At 49.0% G+C, this 15,528-nt stretch overlaps 1 protein-coding gene and 1 pseudogene across 1 annotated transcript in view; one reads left to right on the top strand and one right to left on the bottom strand.

Moving 5' to 3' along the window:
- NEURL1B (neuralized E3 ubiquitin protein ligase 1B) overlaps positions 1-15,528 on the bottom strand; it is a 42,836-nt gene that overhangs the window by 9,371 nt on the left and 17,937 nt on the right. Inside the window, exon 2 of the mRNA XM_059063175.2 lies at positions 14,351-14,896. Coding sequence (XP_058919158.1) covers positions 14,351-14,896 — 546 coding nt within the window. The remainder of the gene's footprint in view (positions 1-14,350; positions 14,897-15,528) is intronic.
- On the top strand, positions 5,675-6,431 carry LOC131754788 (cleavage and polyadenylation specificity factor subunit 5 pseudogene; annotated as a pseudogene).

Here is a 15,528-nt window from a genome sequence, read left to right as displayed (position 1 = left end):
AAGTAAAAAAGCAAATCAAAATAGTGTTTGTCATCCAGGTCTTCATACTTTGGTATCAACAGATTACTTGTTGACTGTCCCTATCTAGAATGTGAGTCCCTGGAGGGCAGTGTCTGTGACAGTCTGTTCACCACCAAGTTTCAGGGCTTAGCAGAGTGCTTGGCAGATAGCCTTCATTATTATGTAGTTTACTGGATGAATAAATGAATGAGGTCTCTAGCAGAGACTGACTGCCTCTCTGAATAACAAAGATATCAGGGAAAGAAACTATTTTGAAGTTGTTTTTGTGATCAAAATATTCTTGTTAACCAAAGCAAGTAAAGGAAGCAAGAAAAAGTGTTACTCAGACTTTTTAAACCAAACCACTCTAGCTAAGATTTTGTTACCATTCTGTAATTTATATCAGGGGGAAAAAAAAAATTTCTTCCTCTTTAGTTTTTCAAGTATAAAATTAAATTGTAATAACAAACATGGTTTTGCAAAAAACATGCCTTAACCCCCAGTGAGAGCCTCGTATGTTACTCCCCATCCCGGCTCCGTACAGAGCAGAGTTTGCAAACTGGCCATCCAAGTTCTGATGCTGGCTCACAGACCTGTCTGGTTGGCCTACTGGTGTTTGAGTTTTTTTTTTCTTTTTAAAAAAACTTTTTATTAAAAAAAACCCAAACATATACAAATAGTATAATGAATGCTGTTTACCCAGATTCAACAATTACCATTCATGGCCAATCTTGTTTCACTGATGCCCCCATCAGTTCTCCCTCCTATATTATTTTGAAGCAAATCCTAGACATGCCATTTTATCTCAAAAAATTTCAGTATGTCTCTCTAAAATTGAAAGACTTCTTGTCATATTGTGTGTGAGAATACGCTTTTTTCCCAGTTTCTTTGAATGAAGATCCAAATAAAGCCCACTGATTGTCATTGGCCTCTTTTAAGCTATGGTTGCCTCTTCTTTTTTCCCCTTCCAGTGGTTTGTTGAATAAATCACCCCTTGGTCTTTCAAAATATTTTTTGAACTAGTGGCCAGTAATTAAGAGTCAGGAGATTCACTTTACACTGGATTTATAGCCTCTCTTGGAAAATCAGGTCTAGTGACACAGGACCTGAATTCTCGCCTGTCATCAATGGGTTACAGCTTGCCCTTTTGCTGAGGTTGTTTGTTCTCCTTCCCCATGGCCCTGAGCTGGCCCCTTCACCCATCTCAACTACTTGCTTGGGATCTGTGGACGTTTGAGTTTGTCTTGCGTTAGTGGATGCTTCCCCATAACCTGAGGGAGGAAGCAGGATTTCAGTTTGGTCCTTTTAAAAGGTATATACGTGTGCATGTGTCTGTATCTCTCTGTCTATAATACTATATGTGCATAGGAAATCAAGTTCTAGAAAGACATACAACAAAATGTCAATGGTCATTATCTCTCAGGTGGGTGATGTTATGAGGGATTTTCTTCAGATTTTTCTGTATTTTCCAACTTTTCCACAGTAAACATATACACTGCAAAGTTTTATCATCAAAAACCCCAGTATTTTGAAAAATCAAGTTTTCAATTAATATTTAACAATGAGGGGGAAATGCCCGTGATATAATATTAAATGAACAGCAGAGGATACAAGACCGACTATATGATTTGATTCTAATTATGTGGGAAATGTATGCATGGGATACAGAGGTAAGATATAGGAAGGAAATACATAGAAATTCAAGGGTGGTTATCTCTGGGTGGAAATTTGCTTCTTCATGGTTTTCAGATTTTCTCATTTTTCGCTAATGAACATGCATTGATTTTGTAATCAGAAAAACATGAATAAAAGTAGACTAAAACAAGCACTTTTTTTGAAAAGGCATTTTAGACAAGTGGATGTTTCTGGGAGCCTCTTGGAGTAATGCATTTCCCCAGGGCTCGCTGCCCTACTACAGTCATCCTGTGAGGCCAAGCCTAAAGGCATTGGCCCGTGGCTTGCACTGGGCCTCTGCTCTTGCCAACACACTCTGCTTCTGTCCCCCATCCCCAAAGCTCTTCCTCCTGGCCCCTAACAGCTCCACATAAGAGCCTGTCCTTCAGTATAGCATCCTAATTGAGAGCATGGCTTGGAGATGGGTACACTTAGGTTCGAGTCTTGGCTTCAGCCCTTCTTGGCTATGTGACTTTAGGTAAGTCACTTTACCTCTTGAAGTCTCAGCTTCCTCAGCTTAAATATCGTATATTAACGCATATATGTGGAACCTAGAAAAATGGTACAGATGAACCGGTTTGCAGGGCAGAAATTGAGACACAGCTGTAGAGAACAAACGTATGGACACCAAGGGGGGGAAGTGGCGGGGGCGGTGGTGGTGGTGTGATGAATTGGGAGATTGGGATTGGCATGTATACACTGTGTATAAAATAGATAACTAATAAGAACCTGCTGTATGAAAAATATAAAATTTAAAATTTTTTTAAAAAATGGAATAATGATGATACCTGCCCCCCACACTCCCATCCATGTTGTTATAGAGATTAAATTAGATGCTTTTATAAAGAGTCTAGCACAGGGGTCCCAACCCCTGGGCCATGGACCCGCTATCAGTCCCCATCGCGTGTTAGGAACCAGGCAGCGCAGCAGGAGGTAAGCAGCAGGCAAGCCAGCGAAGCTTCATCTGTATTTACAGCTGCTCCTCATCGCTCACATCACTGCTCCGCCTGACAGGAGCTCCGCCTCCTGTCAAATCAGCGGCAGCATTAGATTCGCATAGGAGCGTGAACCCTACTGTGAACTGCGCATGCAAGGGATCTAGGTTGTGCGCTCCTTATTGAGAATCTAATGTCTGATGATCTGAGGTGGAGCCGAGGGGGTGATGCTAGCCCTGGGGAGCGGCTGCAAATACACATTATCATTAGCAGAGAGGTTTGACTGCACAGAGACCACGATAAATCAATGCACTTGAATCATCCGGAAACCATACCCCCACCACCCGGTCCGTGGAAAAACTGTCTTCCACGAAACCAGTCCCTGGTGCCAAAACGGTTGGGGACTGGTGGTCTAGCACAGAGCATGGCACTAAGTGCTCAAAACATGGTAATTATCATTATTCCTTAAACATCTATTAACAAAATGTATAGAACACTTGCCATGTGCCAAGCACTGTGCTGGGCACTGGCTGAAGAGAACAAGCAGGCATGGCCGCTGGGTCCATGGGGCTCTCATTGCAGTGGGAGAGACAGATTTTAATGAAGCAACGGACAGAAAACTAACTCTTCTTCCAAACTGTGATGAGTGCCACCAAGAGCTGCCATCTCACGATGCTCTGAAAGACGGGCACATTCTAGTGGGGAACTCAGACTCCGAAAGGCAAGGTGAGTTACTCCAAGTCACACAGCGAGGAAGTGATAGAACTGGGATTCTGTGTGTGTGTCAAAGGGGGACTTGGTCAGAAGTGGGGCCTGAGAGTGGGTCAGAACAGCCCAGTCTCTGATCACAGAGCTATGACACGAAGGCTGAGGGAGTGGTGGCTGGGAGGTGGGGTGTAAGCATTTCAGGCAAAGGGAACAGCATGTGTGAAGTCTCTGAGGTGGTGAAAGCTTGGTATGTTTTTGAGGCTGGTGTTACAGAGTATGTGACAGCACTTAACCTAGGACCTGGCACACAGTAGCCCCTTGGAAAAGCTTGGGTCTCCTTCCTTTATATAAAGAGCTTTGTCCCTATCAGGCATTGTCCCTGAGTGAGACAGGCCCAAGATAGCAGAGCGCTGGGCTAGGCCCGACACTTCAGAATCCACCTCTCAAAGCTTCCCTATGGAGAATCAGCCAGCTGGCTACAGGCAGAAATCCAGCCACATCAAGAGGCCGTCAAGGAAGCTTATCAAACCTTCCTGGCTCTAACCTGTGACTCATCTCCAAATCCACTCCCTGGACCTGATGAAAGTATACACGACCATGTACTTGAGCACCTACCAGAAGCAACTCCATGCATTCATTACCCTTATCCTTACCACTATCCCATGCGGCTCTGCAAAACGGGCACATTTCACAGTGGGGAAACACAGAGGCTTTGAGAGATGAAGTGAGTTATTCAAGGTCACACAGCCAGCGGTGACAGAAATGGGATTCCATCTCAGGCTGTGCAACTCCAAAGCTGGGCTCCTTATGACAAGCAACGCTGCCTCCAAAATTCAGCTGTCCTTGTTCAGCTCTTACAGCTGCCCAGCATGGGGACTCTACCTCAGGCCAACTGGAGTTTGGTCCCCAGGGACATAATATCTCTGAGAGGAAGGGTCCAACAAGTACCCCCCCCCACCCCACCATGCTCATCCACCAAGCACCATCACGCAGCAGCAGTCCGAGGCCAGGTGCACGGAGGCTGGAATGGGTGGGATGGGCGCCCTGACCTCTCACTCTCCCTGGGCCACCTCCAGGGCCTGCCTCTGGCCTGGGATGGAGCTCAGTTCTTCCCTTTCTTTCTCTTCCCTGGCTCTCTCAGGTCAACTGTGTCTGGGCCTGGAAGTAAAGCAGAATTTATGCCCCAAGAGAAACCATCTGTGTGTGAACATGAAAGTGAAGACTGGAAGAACTGGAGACAGAGGGGACCATCCATCAGTCACTTCAGTGTCTCAGGACTGCTTTGGGCCGTGTCCTGGAGGCAGAAGTGACAGGACACACTGACAGAATGATTGCCGGGGGAGGAAAAGAGGAGTCCAGCATGACCCCGGAGGTTTTGGCTGAGGCACCACGTGGGTAGTACCATACACAGACAACAGGGATGGCTGTGTGAACGTGTTCCACGTGGGAAGCCTCTTGGACGCCAGAAGGAGATGTGAGTAGGCGGAGGGAACTCTGGAGTTCAGTGTAGGTGTCAGGGCTGGGAATATGGATTTGGGAGCCAACAGCTTAGAGATGGGACTCAAGGCCCAGCGACAGGCTCATATCATCTGGAGAGAGAGGGTAGATGAGAGAAATGGCCTTGCCTCATTTGTTTGTTAAATTCTACAGTTGTTTAGGCACTTTTCTACATGCATGTTGTATTATATGATTTAAAAGCAAGAAGGAGGGCTTCCCTGGTGGCGCAGTGGTTAAGAATCCGCCTGCCAATGCAGGGAACATGGGTTCGAGCCCTGGTCTGGGAGGATCCCACATGCCCCGGAGCAACTAAGCCCATGCGCCACAACTACTGAGCCTCTGCTCTAGAGCCCGTGAGCCATAACTACTGAGCCCGCGTGCCACAACTACTGAAGCCCACGCACCTGGAGCCCGTGCTCCACAACAAGAGAAGCCACAACAATGGGAGGTCTGTGCACCACAACGAAGAGTAGCCCCCACTGGCCACAGCTAGAGAAAGCCCACGCACAGCAACGAAGACCCAACACAGGCAAATATAAAAACACATAAATAGGGGCTTCCCTGGTGGCGCAGTGGTTGAGAATCCGCCTGGTGGTGCAGGGGACGCAGGTTTGGGCCCCGGTCTGGGAAGATCCCACATGCCGCGGAGTGGCTGGGCCTGTGGGCCGTGGCCGCTGGGCCTGCGTGTCCAGAGCCTGTGCTCCGCAACGGGAGAGGCCACAACAGTGAGAGGCCCATGTACAGCAAACAAACAAACAAAAAACCCAAAAAACCACATAAATAAATTTATTTAAAAAAATAAAAGTAAGAAGGAAAGAGAATGAAGAGGGCCTAGGATAGAATCCTGGGGCTCTCAGCATATGGAGACAGGCAGGGGAGGAGCCAGCAAGCACGCCAAGGAGGAGAGGCTCAGGAGGTGAGAGGAAAAGCAGGAGCTTTGGAGGCCCGGAGCCACAAGCAGGTCAGAGAGGTGGGGAGAGGTGTCCTGTGGCAGCAGGGAGAGGCCTGGTGAGAGGATGGAGACGACAGCTCTGGATTTGGCAGCACGAGGCTGAAGGGTGAGTGTGCAGGCTGAAGTCCAGTGAAGTGGTGCGGACGGCTCTATTGCAGCCAAGTTTCAGCACAGTAGGGAGGAGTTTGATAAAATTGGAGTGAGAAGGGTTTCTGATGGTCCACAAGCATTGGCCACCCTGTGTATTACTGCCACGGCTGGGAACGACTTTCTTCAACGCACCTGGTGGTGCTCTAAGCCAGGAGAAGACGAAGTTGAAGGGCTAAAACTCTCACTGGCCGAGATACTGGGGCATCAAGGTCAGTCCTACCAGACTGGGTCATTGATGACTACATGGGTAACTAGTAACGACCAAATGTTGAACCTCCTCAGTATCCGTATATTCCTGCATATATTACAAAGCCTAAGGAATATAAGCAGTTGTTTTTGGTTTAACTTCAGGAGAAAGCCTTGTTTGCAGAACCTAAAAATTACAAGGTGGTAGCTGCCCCATTGTTTGAATTGACGATACACCAGGCTATAGACCCACCATTTCTTGTCTCCCTCAGCTTCTGAGCATGTTCCATTTTACCTACAACTGCAATCCTGTGCCAGTGCAGAAGTAGAAGCAGCTGTCTCTGGGAGCACAGCTATATGCAGGGTAGAATAAACATGGCAGAAAATGTTCTTTGGGTCTATCTCTTCCCCAGCCCTTAAATTGCCAACTATACTTTCTGTTGTTTGAATAGTAAGTAATATGAAGAACCAGAGGGTGCTGTCAACAAACATGATAATGTTTCATTTCCTTTGGGGCCTACTCATACTTTTTTGTATAATGTTAAAGAGAAGTGATTTCTTTCTATTTGTGTTTTCTTTTTAATTTCATATTAAAAACTTTTTTTAATCAAAAATAAATTTCACGGTGGCACAGTGGTTAAGAATCTGCCTGCCAATGCAGGGGACATGGGTTCAAGCCCTGGTCCGGGAAGATCCCACATGCTGCAGAGCAACTAAGCCCATGAGCCACAACTACTGAGCCCACACACCACAACTACTGAAGCTTGCGTGCCTAGAGCCTGTGCTCTGCCACAAGAGAAGCCACCCAATGAGAAGCCCACACACTGCAACAAAGAGTAGCCCCGGGCTTCCCTGGTGGCGCAGTGGTTGAGAGTCCGCCTGCCGATGCAGGGGACACGGGTTCGTGCCCCGGCCCAGGAGGATCCCACATGCCGCGGAGCGGCTGGGCCCGTTGAGCCATGGCCGCTGAGCCTGCGCGTCCGGAGCCTGTGCTCCACAACAGGAGAGGCCACAACAGTGAGAGGCCCGCAAACCACACACACACACAAAAAGAGTAGCCCCCACTCGCTGCAACTAGAGAAAGCTGGTGCGCAGCAACGAAGACCCTACAAAGCCAAAAATAAATAAATAAAATTAAAAAAAAATAATTTTAAAAATTTCACTGGGATGAGCTGAAGAACAAAATGGGAGGGGGCGGTATAGACAACACCTTTGAGAAAGTTTCTCTCTGAAGGAGAGCAGAGAAATGGTAGTAGCCTGTGGAAGAGATTGTCAAGGGAAGTTTCTTTTAAAGAGGGGAGCTACCAGAACCCTTGTGTGTGCTCATGGGGATGATTCTGTGGAGAGGGAAAGAGAGGCTAGAGAAAGGGACAAATGACAGGAGAATGTCCCAGAACAGGATGAGGGGACAGGAGCAGAGCTCCTTCTACCATGGCCACAAGAGGGCAGGCAGAAAGGCAGGGGTGTTGGGGATCGAGAAGAGAAGGTGAGGATGTTGGGCACTGAGCCCGGGCTTTTCCAGATGCCTCCCTGCTGCCAACCAGAAAAGACTGGACCAGGGCAGACAGACCTCGGCTGGTCCCTGGCCAGTGCTATTTGTGACCTCAGCTTCCTTTTGCAATTTGGGGAGCTTCACAGCTGCCTCACAGGCCCATGGGGAGGACTAATGGCAGAGCTGTGGAAGGAGTAACCACGTGCCTGGTGCCATGCCCGGCACAGAGTGGGCCTTTAGGGGCCCCTAGTAGGACGTGGCCACAGAGTGGAGCTCTCACTCCTGACTGGGAAAGGATAAGCCTTCGGGGTACCCTACCAGGCAAATGCCTTACTGTGGGGCTGCGAGCTGGGTGCTGATCTGGGCTGTTTGTAAACAAAACATTAACTGCAAAAGCCGATTATTGCCCTCTGCTGCTTCCCAATGGGGCTCCGGATGAAGCCAGCTCCTCCCTGCCTGATGTGGGTGCTCACAGGTCCCACGCCAAGGCACCTCTCGGGTCCTGGACCAAACAAAGCCTCTTGCCCACCACAGCCACGGATCAGCTGGGTGACCTCAGGCAAATCCCTGCCCCTCTCTGGGCCTCTGTTTCCTTATCTGCAGCCTGGAGAGGTGCACTCAGACCTGCAGGCTCTGATTTCGATCTACAACTTCAAGTCTTTATCAGTTTGTTCATAACACTAGTGAACAAATACTGACTCTAGAACCACCAACTGTTAGGTGACCTTGGCCAAGTTATCCATCCATGCTGGGTCTGCCGATGGGGATGATACTATTTCCTATCTCACAGGGTTCTTGTGAGGACTAGACGACATCACCCAGGTAAAGGCCTCAGCGTGGTGCCTGGCACAGAGCAGGTCCAATAAATTAACAAAAGGACTCAAGGCTTTCAAGGGGGTTTAATGACTCCCTTATGAGGCCTTTGGAGAGCCACTGTTGCTGGCTATCTGGCACCCAATCCCCACTTCTTCTGGTCTCAGCACCCAACTATTCTTTTGAGTGAACCTCCCTGCCCCATTTCCACTCATTGCCTTGAGAAGGGAGTCTTAACTTGGCCAGTCACTCTATCCCATCCTTCTGGCCATGGAGATTAACGAGGTTAGATCTTGAGATTTTTTAGCAAGACCTTGTGGGAAAGCAGCTCTCCTGCTAGATTTGTTAAGTTCGTGGGACATGGAACAGGAGCTGCTGGTGGCCTTGCCCCCAACCCAAAGGGAGAACCTGGTGGAGGATGACACCAACAAAGACTACAGCTGAGCAAGAAATAAAGGCAGGCCAATATTCTGGGTGCTATTTCTTGGGCCTCTGCATCAAGCCAGTCTAACAGGGAGCTGTTCCCTGGAATTTTCAGTCACAGAAGACATTAATTCCCCACCACCTCCCCCCACCCTGTTTTTTTCTTCTTGAGTGAGATTGAACTGGTTTCTGTCACTTGCAACCAAGGGTTTCTGACAGCATAGCCTACAATGCCATGGCCTTGGGCTGGCGTTCCGGGCTGGCGTTCCATGTTCAGTCTGACCAGCCTTCTACCGCTCGGCAGAGGAAGGATAATGAGGCCATGACACTGACCACTCCTGAGCTGCCTGGAAGAGGGACAGGGCTGCCTCAGGACAGCATGGGGCCTGCATTCCAGAGCTCTGGAAAAGGGCTTCCTTGGAGAAAAAGGAGCCAGGAGAGGTGTGCATGACCTGGCTGAACCTTCTTCTCCTGGGTCCAAGAACTACTAAAATCAGTAGAAAGTAACTTGTCTTTGGCCCAGAGGAGCATCCAGAGAAATCAAGGCTCTCAGGACGGACCACTCCAGGTCCCAGTAAGCCCATCCTGGCTGAAGCCCCTGAGAACAGTAAGCTAGCAGCCACAGGGCAGCCCTGTGGGAGAATGTATCCAGCAATGCAGTTTGCATGGGGGCAACCCAGGTGTCCATCAAAGCGGGAGGCCATTAGAGAACAAGGAAGCAGAGAGACAGAGACAGATAAATCTTAAAATGGGGCAAGTGAAAAAAGAAAAATAGAATAAGATCCTTAGCACAATACCATCTACCTATGCATACAAAACAACTCTACATATTTTTAAAAGATACACACGCCCAAGGGCTGCCAAACATCAGAATGATGCTTATCAGGGCAGGGGAAGGTATGAATGGGAGTGGGGATTGGAGATGAAGCAGAAAAGTCAAAACAAGAGAAGGGGCTTGTGTGATGATACCATGCCCTGAACTGAGAGGTCTGAAGAGCTCCACTTGGTACCAGGCAGGGAGGAGGGACAGGCACCCATGCAAAGAGGATCATTGTGATCACAATCCTGGAAGCACCCGGGGATCACCCGAGGAGGTTTTAAGAAATCTGGGGCTTCCCTGGTGGCGCAGTGGTTGAGAGTCTGCCTGCCGATGCAGGGGACACGGGTTCGTGGCCCTGTCCGGGAGGATCCCACATGCCGCGGAGCGGCTGGGCCCGTGAGCCGTGGCCGCTGAGCCTGCGCGTCCGGAGCCTGTGCTCCGCAACGGGACAGGCCACGACAGTGAGAGGCCCGCGTACCGCAATTAAAAAAAAAAAAAAGAAAGAAAGAAAGAAGGAAATCTGAATGCCTGGGAGCCACCCCCCCACCCCACCTCCCTGAGGTTCTGATCTCATTGGTTGGTCTGGGTGCAACCTGGGAAGTGGGGTTTTCAGAGCCCCCCAGGTGACCTCAATGTGCAGCCAAGGCTGAGAACCACTGAACTAAGGGGTTCTAATCCTGGCTCTGCCACTCAGAAGCAAATCACTTCCCTTCTCCAAGCCCTGGATTCTTTATCTAAAAGGGGCTAAGTTGCCCTGTCTTGAGGAAAGACTGAATGTCACAAGAGGGGGCACCTGAGGGTCTGGCCATAGAGAAGCAGCGCTCTTTGCTGCAGCTGGACCCCCCTGCAGGAGGAATGCTGGGCTGAAAGCACAGTTTCATCAGGTAAGAGAAATAGGCAAGGCCTACAAATCTCTTTTTGTTTCTGAGACTTAATTTTGGCTCAAATGCCAGGGCAAATACAGCGCACCCCTGTCCCACCAGATGGGGCGGACACGTCCCAGGTGAGGGTTGCCAGATAAAATATAGGATGCCATGTTACATTTGAATTTCAGATAAACAACAAATTCTTCTCTACCCAATATTCTGTAATAACCTATATAGGGAAAGAATCTGAAAAAGAATGGATATATGTATAAATGAATCACTTTGCCTTATACCTGAAACTAACACAACATTGTAAATCAACTATACTCCAATATAAAATAAAAATTAAAAAAAGAAAACAAATTCTTTTATAACTATGTCACAAATATTGCATGGGGTATACTTGTACTAAAGAAATTATTCATCGTTTTTCTGAAATTCAAATGTAGCTGGGCATCCTAAACTTGACAACCTTACCCAGATGCTGCTTTAGCTTGGTGTTGAGGGTCTATCCAGTGTGGTCTGAGAGAGGTGAGGGAGGGATGAGGGGTCCCTATTCTGGAGTTTCACAGCTGAGACTCTCTAAGGCAACTATGTTACCCCCTTGTTCCTAGTGAGGAAAAGGAGGCCAGAGGAATTTGCATGACACTAACATCTGTTGCCTTTTATTTATCCACTTGGTACTGTGGACACCACCCTCAGAAGCCCAGTTCTTCCAGGAACTGGGAGGGAGGGACCCCCTTTATGGTGGGATTTCTTTGGTTCTCATGTTGTGCCAGCAACAGTAGAGTATCTATTACCCAGGCTCAAACCGTACAAAATCATGACTGTTTTGCTTTCTTCTTTATTTTTATTATAACTTTTTTTTTCTGATTATAAATCATTGTTGATAACTTGGGGGGAAAAAAAGAAAAAAAAACACCCATAACCCTTTTACTCCGATGCAACCAATGTCAATTTCCTCTTTCCCTGGGAAGGAAACATTTATTGAGCCTTGATCACATGTCAGTAACTTCTCCATTATCTCATATAACCTTTAGAAAGGAAAATAACTTTATTGCCCTTTCTGATTATAAAAGGTTTTTTACATATATATTTTAAAAGATAACTCACAGAGATATAAAGAAGGAAGTGAAATTCACCTATGATCCCATCACCAGAAGGATAGCATTCCTTCTAATCTCATTTCCCCATCTGCATGTAATTGTGAACATTACCCCATGGCACCTGTGCTAGCTGCTCCCTGTCAACCAGCTCACTTCAGGCATTACTGGCAGATAAGGAAACTGAGGCTCATGCCTGCCACCTGACACTGATGTTCCAGTGGGCCCTCTCCTTCCCTCCAAAGGGCGTGGGATGCTGGAGGGGCTCAATAAAGGCTTGTTAAATGAACAAATGAACAGGGGCAAGAGTCCGTGACTCCTCACAGGCTTGTTCAGTCTCATTAAGTCATCAGAGGCTGCTTCCAATTTGTATTTTTAAAATATCCTAATCTACTTGCACTGATTATGGAGTGGCTGTGATTTCTCGGCTGTTACCCTGAGACATGGGCTATCTGAGGGAGCAGGTGAATGACGCCTGATTGTTTTCCTGCTCTATAGGAATAAAGAGCTCCAAAAAAGAGTGACAGGAGATCTAGAGGAGGTTTTAGAAACCTCCATTTCCTCGAGGTGAAATACCAAAATCTTCCATGGAAAAGAGTGTGGGGCAACACAGTTAAAATGCCCAAGTAAGGCCCCAGCTTGGAGGGTGGGTAGCTCTTCATAATTTGGTCTGCCTAAGCCTGGATTTCAGACATGTGCTTCAGCCCCCATGCAAATGGGCAGAGATTCTTACTTCTCAGCTGTTATTTCTTTTTTTTTTTTTTTTGTGGTACGCGGGCCTCTCACTGCTGTGGCCTCTCCCGTTGCGGGGCACAGGCTCCGGACGCGCAGGCTCAGCGGCCATGGCTCACGGGCCCAGCCGCTCCGCGGCATGTGGGATCTTCCCGGACCGGGGCACGAACCTGTGTCCCCTGCATCGGCAGGCGGATTCTCAACCACTGCGCCACCAGGGAAGCCCTCAGCTGTTATTTCTTGAGCGCCTTCTATGTGCCAGGTGCTGTGCTGCATCCCTTTTACCGTCTCCTGTTCCCCTGCCCAACAATCCCACGAAGTGGGTGCTATCATGAACTCAATTTACAGACGAAGAAACTGAGGCACAGAGAGGGTTCGGTCACCTGGCTAAGGCCACATAGCTGGCAAGTGGAGAGCCAGGTGTGGAGTAGAGATCCGTGTGACTCCCAACCCTCTGCTCCTAACTGCTCAGAAATTCTGCTGCCTTTCTGCTCCTGGAGAGTTGGGGAGCCTGAACGCATACATCTCCCCTCTCTGTCCAATGGTGGTGTGGGTGGTGGTAGGCAAGGAGTCCGGGGCCAGAGTTTTCCCTCAAGATGCAGGGCTGAAAGACCAGAAACAGCCCAAACATTCAGATATACAAACTGTGGTGCATCAATATCACGGAATACTACTGGACAATTAAAAAAGGAACAAACTTCTGATACACCATCAACATGGATGTATCTCAAAGACCTTGTGCTGAGATTAAGAAGCCAAACACAAATGCATATACTGTATGATTCCATTCATGTAAAGTTCAAGAAGAGCAACAGTAATCTATAGTGAAAAATCGGAAGAGTGGCTGCCCCGGGAGAGAGGCGGGCTGCCTCAGAAGGGGCAGGCAGGAACTTTCTTGGCTTATGGACAGGTGTATAAATCTGTCAAAACGCAAACTTTAGATGTGTGCATTCACTGCAGGTAAATGACATATAGGGCTGTGTCCCCTGAGAAACCTGCTCTCCTTTTGCTCCCCCAGAAATGGAGGCTGGGTTGGCTCAGGTGCAACCTGTGACTTCAAGAGCTAAGGTGGCAAGCACAAAGCAGGTCAATGGTTGCCAGGCGCTGGGGGGAGGGAAGGATGGGGAGTGACAGCCCAATGGGTATGGATTTCCCTTTGAAGTGATGAAAATGTCTTGGAACTAAATACAGGTGATGGTTGCCAACTGAATGCCACCGAACTGTACACTTTAAAATGGTACTTTTGTGTCACGTGACTTTTACCTCATTTTTTAAAAAAGTTTAAAGAGAGAGAGAGAGAGAGAGAAATAAGGTCTTAAGAGCAGCAGACTTGTAGCCCCATGAGTGCTCACCACCTCCTCTGTTACAGCCAGAGCCACACTTACCTTCCTGCTTCCCCAGTGGACCTTGAGTCCCTTAACCGCGGGCCTTGATTAGATACATATTGCCGACTGCCTGGGCAGTGTAAATACTAGAAGACTAGGTCATATGTTTGACTGCTGTACGAGTAAATGGATTGTGAGTGAATGAATGAGCAAATGAATAAACACGTGTGAGTGAGTGAATATATGAACGAGTGAATGAATGAGCGAGCAAAAGAACAAATACTTGCATGAATGAGTGTGCGAGCAAGTGAACAAGGGAGTGAAGGAATGAGCACAGGAATGGATGAAAGAATGAGTGAGTGAATGAGCACGGAACTGAACGAAGGAGCAAGTGAATGAACCTGGGCCAGACCACGGACTCTGGGCCACACCCGTATGGGTTCCAATCCTGGCTTTGCAATGCAAGTTATTTAACCACTGCGTGCCTCTGTTTTCTCATCAGTAAAACAAGGGTGGTAGGTTTTCACCAGAAAGAAATGAGTTGAAATGTGTCAACTGCTTAGAAGACGCCTGGCAAAGTGAGCCCTCGGTATTCGTGAATGTTACAGAAACACACATTCTTGCGCGCGGGGAGCCGCCTCCCTATCCCCCTGCCAGCGGGAGCCGCGACCTACCGAGGAGCTGCACCTCGTCGGTGATGCCGTAGACGTCGATGAGCGCCCAGAGGGGGCCGCTCACGGCCACACCGCAGTGGAAGAGCACGGGCTCGCCGTCGTTGACGCTGTAGAAGACACGGCCGTGGCGGTCCGCCCAGTAGGCCAGCACAGTGTCGCGCAGCGCCAGGTTCTCGGGCAGTGCCTTGGCCCAGTAGCCGGGCCGCGTGACCAGGTCAGGACAGGCATACTTGGGGATGTCCTGGGCGCTCATGAGCGACGGGTCGTGCGCCGTGAAGCCGAAGCGCAGCGCCCCGCTCCAGCCCGGGCGCACGGCCACCAGGCGCAGCCGCACCTGCTCGTAGAGCCGGATGGGCCGCTGCGTGAACGTAACCCCGTTGCAGAAGCTGTTGCGCCGTGTGGCCCGGCGCGAGTGGCCGTCCAGCCTCACGTTCTTGCCCTTGGCCTGTGCATGGAAACGCGGCGCTTCGCCCAGGACCGGGCGCCGCTCTGGGCCAGGGCCGCAGCAAGGCCGGGTGGCCAGGAGGCGCGCGGGCGGGCTCGAGTCTGCGGGAAGAGACAGGCAGGAGGGTTAGGCACCCTGGCAAACTGTTAGGCCCCTCTGAAACTATTCAGAGCTGTTTCACTCCCAGACAGGCCAACACCAATGAGCTGGTCACAACAGCCAGGCTGGGGTCAACTGACTTCTCCATCCCCATCAAATCCCTCCACATCTAGAGGCTTCCTCCAAAAGCTGCTTCTGGGCTGCAAAGTCCCTCTAAAGGTAACAGTGGCCTTGGATTCTTCGGGAGTAGTGGGGAGTCTTTGGTTGCTTTTCTCTGTGTAATTTTTATTAAAAAGCAAGGCAATTTGGGCACACTCTTGGGATCCCCAGTGCATCCTGGAATCTCAGCTCTCTGGCACTTCCTGGCTGTGTGATATGCAGGAGATCCTATCACTTCTCTAGCCTGTTTCCCTACCTGTAAAATGGGAACATTGCTTAACTCACACAGCTGCTGAATGAACATGTAGATGAAGTTCCTGGAATACTGCCTGGCACAGAGCATGTGGTTAATAAGCAACTAATAACATGATCATAATACTGAGGTTCCAAAGGACACCCAAGCCAGGATTCTGACTTCCCTTCCCCTTTACCCACAGAAGAGGAAGGCATTCTTTACAAGCAAGGCTGGCTTTTC

This window comes from Kogia breviceps, chromosome 4, assembly GCF_026419965.1.
Source record: "Kogia breviceps isolate mKogBre1 chromosome 4, mKogBre1 haplotype 1, whole genome shotgun sequence".
Taxonomy (NCBI): domain Eukaryota; kingdom Metazoa; phylum Chordata; class Mammalia; order Artiodactyla; family Physeteridae; genus Kogia; species Kogia breviceps.
The sequence above is the reverse complement of the archived record's forward strand: the minus strand, read 5'-3'. Positions and strand labels throughout refer to the sequence as shown.